General features: G+C 38.2%; 1 protein-coding gene across 1 annotated transcript in view; it reads left to right on the top strand.

The window, feature by feature from the left end:
- The first annotated feature begins 837 nt into the window (after positions 1–837).
- The window catches only part of slc2a1 (solute carrier family 2 member 1), a 45,325-nt gene continuing 37,983 nt past the window's right edge, over positions 838–8,179 (top strand). Inside the window, exon 1 of the mRNA XM_062965549.1 lies at positions 838–1,124. Coding sequence (XP_062821619.1) covers positions 1,101–1,124 — 24 coding nt within the window. The 5' untranslated portion in view covers positions 838–1,100. The remainder of the gene's footprint in view (positions 1,125–8,179) is intronic.

The following is an 8,179-nucleotide window of genomic DNA, read 5'->3' as shown; positions in this document are numbered from 1 at the left end:
CTTTTCTCGCTTCTAATTTTCCTCATAGGATCCGCCCCCTTCGTTAGCTCCGCCTCATTCCTATTTCACTAGCTCCGCCCCTTTATTAAGCCCCGCCCCATTCCTTCCTTCGTCCTTTTCTCGCTTCTAATTTTCCTCATAGGATCCGCCCCCTTCGTTAGCTCCGCCTCATTCCTATTTCACTAGCTCCGCCCCTTTATTAAGCCCCGCCCCATTCCTTCCTTCGTCCTTTTCTCGCTTCTAATTTTCCTCATGTAGGATCCGCCCCGTTCGTTAGCTCCGCCTCATTCCTATTTAACTAGCTCCGCCCCCTTTCTCCTAAGGACACCTCAGGCCCCGCCCCTTTATTAAGCCCCGCCCCATTCCTGCCTTCGTCCTTTTCTCGCTTTTAATTTTCCTCATGTAGGATCCGCCCCCTTCGTTAGCTCCGCCTCGTTCCTATTTCACTAGCTCCGCCCCTTTATTAAGCCCCGCCCCATTCCTTCCTTCGTCCTTTTCTCGCTTCTAATTTTCCTCATGTAGGATCCGCCCCCTTCGTTAGCTCCGCCTCGTTCTTATTTCACTATCTCCGCCCCTTTTCTTCTCAGGACACTAGCCACGCCCCTTTCTTTGCTCCCTACTGTGGCCGCGCTGCTGTCTCTTCTTCAAATTTCCCTCAGAGCGGATAGGCCCCGCCCCTTTGCATTGGCCACGCCCCTTTTCTCTCTCTGCGTGTGTTCGCGCCCGCCATCTCCGCCTGGCGGCTCCTCACGAAGAGAAGTGGGCGGAGCTTAAGGCGCACACCCCCGCCACACCTCCAGTCAATCAGGGCCCGCCGCTTCCACGCGTGAGGGGGGGCGAGGACGCAAGAGAGGACTCGGAGGGGTGTATGGGCGAAAGCGGGGAGGCGCAGTGCGCGTGCGCGGAGGGGTCTTTATTTCCCTGCCTCCCCCTCCTCCCGCCGGCCTTTTGGTGTCGCCCAAAGAGAGATTGAGCGCGAGCGCTGAGGGGAAAGAAGCGAAGAGGCGCCAAGGCTCCCTCACGGAGCGGACGCCGTTTTACCTCACGGGAGGGAAGGAAGGGAAGAAAGGCACGAAGGAGAAGAAGAAGAAGAGCCAGAGATGGAGTCCGGCGGAGGCGGGAAGGTAGCCCACTCGGGTCCCCTTATTCTCGAATTACATTGAGATAGGATTCCTCGACGAATGAGTCGTAGTCACAGGCCGCTTCCTCACCTCACAGCACCTCACTCTTGTTATTATTACTAGGGCATCATTGTATCATTATATATAATTATATCCTATAATAATTATATTAATTATTGTATGATTTTTATTATATTAATGTGATTAATTGACGAATGAGTCATATTCACAGGCCGCTTCCTCACCTCACCTCACTCTTGGTATTATTTTTAACTGTCTCACCTCACTATTATTATTATTATTATTTATGGTATTATTAGAACATTATAATTATAATATTTATATTTTATTATTATAATATGATTATTATTATATTAATATGATTAATCGACGAATGAGTCATATTCACAGGCCGCTTCCTCACCTCACCTCACTCTTGGTATTATTTTTAACTGTCTCACCTCACTATTATTATTATTATTATTATTATTTATGGTATTATTAGAACATTATAATTATAATATTTATATTTTATTATAATATGATTATTATTATATTAATATGATTAATCGACGAATGAGTCATATTCACAGGCCGCTTCCTCACCTCACCTCACTCTTGGTATTATTTTTAACTGTCTCACCTCACTATTATTATTATTATTATTATTATTATTATTATTATTATTATATGATTATTATTATATTAATATGATTAATCGACGAATGAGTCATATTCACAGGCCGCTTCCTCACCTCACCTCTCTCTTGGTATTATTTTTATGGTATCGTTGTATCATTGTATATAATAATATAATATAATAATAATAATATTTATTATTATATGATTTTTATTATATTATTATTATTATACTATTATTATTATATTAATATGATTAATTGATGAATGAGTAATATTCACAGGCCGCTTATTATTATTTATGGTATTATTAAAACATTATAATTATTATATTTATATTTTATTATTGATATATGATTATTATTATATTAATATGATTAATTGACGAATGAGTAATATTCACACACCACTTCCTCACCTCACTCTTGTTATTATTTTTACAGTATTATTGTATTATAATATAACTCTTGTTATTATTTTTAACGGTCTCACTTCACTCTTATTATTATTGTTATTATTATTATTGTATTATTAGAACATTATAATTATTATATTTATATTTTATTATTATTATATGATGATTATTATATTAATATGATTAATTGACTAATGAGTAATATTCACAGGCCGCTTCCTCACCTCAATATAATAATACCATAAAAATAATAACAAGAGTGATGTGAGGTTATATATTATAATAATATAATAATATGTATATTTTATTATTATTACTATATTTTTATTATATTAATATGATTAATTGACTAATGAGTAATATTCACAGGCCGCTTCCTCACTTCACCTCACTCTTATTGTTATTATTATTATTATTAGAACATTATCATTATTATATTTATATTTTATTATTATTATATGATTATTATTATATTAATATGATTAATCGACTAATGGATAATATTCACAGGCCGCTTTCTCACCTCACCTCACTTTTATTATTATTATTATTATTATTATTATTATTAGAACATTATCATTATTATATTTTATTATTATATGATTATTATTATATTAATATGATTACTTGACGAATGAGTAATATTCACAGGCTGCTTACTCACCTCACATCACTCTTGTTATTATTATTATTTATGGTATTATTACAACATTATTATTATTATTATTATATTTATTTTATTAATCATATTAATATAATAATAATCAAATAATAATAATAATAATATAATTATGTTATAATACCAATAATAATAATAATAACAACAACAACACCCGACTGGGATCTGCGCGCATCATCCAAAAATACATCACACAGTCCTAAACACTGGGGAAGTGTTTGACTTGTGATTTTGTGATACAAAATCCAGTATATGTATCTTGTTTGCTGTGTCATACAATAATAATAATAACAGAATTATATAGAAATAAATCCATTGCCGGACTCGAAGCAAGCCAAGATTGGTGTCATGTTTAAAAGGCGTTGGATTTGGTAGCGTGTCCAAGCGCACACGCAAGGCACACGGCGGTTGAGTCACCGGCTTTAAAGCTGCAGATCCGGGTTGGTTTTGAAAGGCAGGATGGAAATTTTTCTGCTCCGGGGAGAGAGAAGCTGCGAAATGGACATTTTTTTTCCGGCTCCGTTTCACATGTCGGCAGGAAAATAACAGTCCAGCCCTTAAGAGCATTGAGAGCGATTATATCTCCAGTACGATTTAGAAAATTAAAAATACACGGAGATCATTTTTGCCCTTCTCTTTCAATACGTTGATCCACTGTCATCTCTGATTATTATGATCCGTATCAGTGATCAGAACATCCTGTGTCTTAGATCTTAGGCAGAGAACGGTTTGGGTGTGTGTCTCATACGTAGAAAGTTTGGATCAATAGGATACGTACTGATTTGTCGTCGAGCAATCGATGGAAAGTTTGGGGGCACAAATCTGTTTCGGATCAATAGGATACGTATTGATTTGTCATTGAGCCATTGATGGAAACTTTGGGGGCACAAATCTGTTTCGGATCAATAGGATACGTATTGATTTGTCATTGAGCCATTGATGGAAAGTTTGGGGGCACAAATCTGTTTCGGATCAATAGGATACGTATTGATTTGTCATTGAGCCATCGATGGAAAGTTTGGGGGCACAAATCTGTTTCGGATCAATAGGATACGTTTTGATTTGTCGTCGAGCAATTGATGGAAAGTTTGGGGGCACAAATCTGTTTCGGATCAATAGGATACGTACTGATTTGTCGTCGAGCAATTGATGGAAAGTTTGTGGGCAGTAATCTGTTTCGGATCAATAGGATACGTATTGATTTGTCATTGAGCAATCGATGGAAAGTTTGGGGGCACAAATCTGTTTCGGATCAATAGGATACGTATTGATTTGTCATTGAGCAATTGATGGAAAGTTTGGGGGCACAAATCTGTTTCGGATCAATGGGATACGTATTGATTTGTCATTGAGCCATTGATGGAAAGTTTGTGGGCAGAAATCTGTTTCGGATCAATAGGATACGTATTGATTTGTCATTGAGCCATCGATGGAAAGTTTGGGGGCACAAATCTGTTTCGGATCAATAGGATACGTTTTGATTTGTCATTGAGCAATCGATGGAAAGTTTGGGGGCACAAATCTGTTTCGGATCAATAGGATACGTATTGATTTGTCATTGAGACATCGATGGAAAGTTTGGGGGCACAAATCTGTTTCGGATCAATAGGATACGTATTGATTTGTCATTGAGACATCGATGGAAAGTTTGGGGGCACAAATCTGTTTCGGATCAATAGGATACGTATTGATTTGCCATTGAGCCATCGATGGAAAGTTTGGGGGCACAAATCTGTTTCGGATCAATAGGATACGTATTGATTTGTCATTGAGACATCGATGGAAAGTTTGGGGGCACAAATCTGTTTCGGATCAATGGGATACGTATTGATTTGTCATTGAGCCATTGATGGAAAGTTTGGGGGCACAAATCTGTTTCAGATCAATAGGATATGTATTGATTTGTCATTGAGCCATTGATGGAAAGTTTGGGGGCAGAAATCTGTTTCGGATCAATAGGATACGTATTGATTTGTCATTGAGCCATCGATGGAAAGTTTGGGGGCACAAATCTGTTTCGGATCAATAGGATACGTATTGATTTGTCATTGAGCCATCGATGGAAAGTTTGGGGGCACAAATCTGTTTCGGATCAATAGGATACGTTTTGATTTGTCATTGAGCAATCGATGGAAAGTTTGGGGGCACAAATCTGTTTCGGATCAATAGGATACATATTGATTTGTCATTGAGCAATCGATGGAAAGTTTGGGGGCACAAATCTGTTTCGGATCAATAGGATACGTTTTGATTTGTCATTGAGCAATCGATGGAAAGTTTGGGGGCACAAATCTGTTTCGGATCAATAGGATACGTATTGATTTGTCATTGAGACATCGATGGAAAGTTTGGGGGCACAAATCTGTTTCGGATCAATAGGATACGTATTGATTTGTCATTGAGACATCGATGGAAAGTTTGGGGGCACAAATCTGTTTCGGATCAATAGGATACGTATTGATTTGCCATTGAGCCATTGATGGAAAGTTTGGGGGCACAAATCTGTTTCGGATCAATAGGATACGTATTGATTTGTCATTGAGACATCGATGGAAAGTTTGGGGGCACAAATCTGTTTCGGATCAATGGGATACGTATTGATTTGTCATTGAGCCATTGATGGAAAGTTTGGGGGCACAAATCTGTTTCAGATCAATAGGATATGTATTGATTTGTCATTGAGCCATTGATGGAAAGTTTGGGGGCAGAAATCTGTTTCGGATCAATAGGATACGTATTGATTTGTCATTGAGCCATCGATGGAAAGTTTGGGGGCACAAATCTGTTTCGGATCAATAGGATACGTATTGATTTGTCATTGAGCCATCGATGGAAAGTTTGGGGGCACAAATCTGTTTCGGATCAATAGGATACGTTTTGATTTGTCATTGAGCAATCGATGGAAAGTTTGGGGGCACAAATCTGTTTCGGATCAATAGGATACGTATTGATTTGTCATTGAGCAATCGATGGAAAGTTTGGGGGCACAAATCTGTTTCGGATCAATAGGATACGTATTGATTTGTCATTGAGCAATCGATGGAAAGTTTGGGGGCACAAATCTGTTTCGGATCAATGGGATACGTATTGATTTGTCATTGAGCCATTGATGGAAAGTTTGTGGGCAGAAATCTGTTTCGGATCAATAGGATACGTATTGATTTGTCATTGAGCCATCGATGGAAAGTTTGGGGGCACAAATCTGTTTCGGATCAATAGGATACGTTTTGATTTGTCATTGAGCAATCGATGGAAAGTTTGGGGGCACAAATCTGTTTCGGATCAATAGGATACGTATTGATTTGTCATTGAGACATCGATGGAAAGTTTGGGGGCACAAATCTGTTTCGGATCAATAGGATACGTATTGATTTGCCATTGAGCCATTGATGGAAAGTTTGGGGGCACAAATCTGTTTCGGATCAATAGGATACGTATTGATTTGTCATTGAGACATCGATGGAAAGTTTGGGGGCACAAATCTGTTTCGGATCAATGGGATACGTATTGATTTGTCATTGAGCCATTGATGGAAAGTTTGGGGGCACAAATCTGTTTCAGATCAATAGGATATGTATTGATTTGTCATTGAGCCATTGATGGAAAGTTTGGGGGCAGAAATCTGTTTCGGATCAATAGGATACGTATTGATTTGTCATTGAGCCATCGATGGAAAGTTTGGGGGCACAAATCTGTTTCGGATCAATAGGATACGTATTGATTTGTCATTGAGCCATCGATGGAAAGTTTGGGGGCACAAATCTGTTTCGGATCAATAGGATACGTTTTGATTTGTCATTGAGCAATCGATGGAAAGTTTGGGGGCACAAATCTGTTTCGGATCAATAGGATACGTATTGATTTGTCATTGAGACATCGATGGAAAGTTTGGGGGCACAAATCTGTTTCGGATCAATAGGATACGTATTGATTTGTCATTGAGACATCGATGGAAAGTTTGGGGGCACAAATCTGTTTCGGATCAATAGGATACGTATTGATTTGTCATTGAGACATCGATGGAAAGTTTGGGGGCACAAATCTGTTTCGGATCAATGGGATACGTATTGATTTGTCATTGAGCCATTGATGGAAAGTTTGGGGGCACAAATCTGTTTCAGATCAATAGGATATGTATTGATTTGTCATTGAGCCATTGATGGAAAGTTTGGGGGCACAAATCTGTTTCGGATCAATAGGATACGTATTGATTTGCCATTGAGCCATTGATGGAAAGTTTGGGGGCACAAATCTGTTTCGGATCAATAGGATACGTATTGATTTGTCATTGAGACATCGATGGAAAGTTTGGGGGCACAAATCTGTTTCGGATCAATAGGATACGTATTGATTTGCCATTGAGCCATTGATGGAAAGTTTGGGGGCACAAATCTGTTTCGGATCAATAGGATATGTATTGATTTGTCATTGAGCCATTGATGGAAAGTTTGGGGGCACAAATCTGTTTCGGATCAATAGGATACGTATTGATTTGCCATTGAGCCATTGATGGAAAGTTTGGGGGCACAAATCTGTTTCGGATCAATAGGATACGTATTGATTTGCCATTGAGCCATTGATGGAAAGTTTGGGGGCACAAATCTGTTTCGGATCAATAGGATATGTATTGATTTGTCATTGAGCCATTGATGGAAAGTTTGGGGGCACAAATCTGTTTCGGATCAATAGGATACGTATTGATTTGCCATTGAGCCATTGATGGAAAGTTTGGGGGCACAAATCTGTTTCGGATCAATAGGATACGTATTGATTTGCTATTGAAAGTTTGGGCCCTAATTGGAATTAAGCCCAGCATTGTGGATTTGCTTCCCTGGTTGCAACGGTATAGCTATATGGATGGTTATTGATCATCTGTGTATTGATTGATCAATTTGTGCTGGTTGCTCTTTTCCTGATTGCTTGATATTAATTCAGGGCTCCTCCCTATCTAATGTGACCTTAAATGAATCTATTGTACTTTATCTATTTACATATTTGTGACTCATAATGTGCACCTTGCTTATCCGCTATTGCAACCTCATTGTTTTTAATTTGATTTTTTAATACCGCGTTGTGTTTTTTCGGTTATTGTGTATATTTTATTATTGGTTTTTGTTATTGTTCTTTGATGTTTCATATTTTATCATTGTTTTGTATTTGATTTTGCTGTAAGCCGCCCCGAGTCCCTTTCATGGGAGATGGAGGCGGGATATAAATAAACTTATTATTATTATTATTATTATTATTATTAGGTATTGATAATTGTATGAAATGCATCTATTCAGTTGTAGCGATGGGGGAAAGAGACGTCTCTACGCAGAATAA

This window comes from Anolis carolinensis, unplaced genomic scaffold (genome assembly GCF_035594765.1).
Source record: "Anolis carolinensis isolate JA03-04 unplaced genomic scaffold, rAnoCar3.1.pri scaffold_15, whole genome shotgun sequence".
In the NCBI taxonomy this organism is placed as follows: Eukaryota; Metazoa; Chordata; class Lepidosauria; order Squamata; family Dactyloidae; genus Anolis; species Anolis carolinensis.
This window is presented reverse-complemented; position numbering and strand designations above follow the sequence as displayed.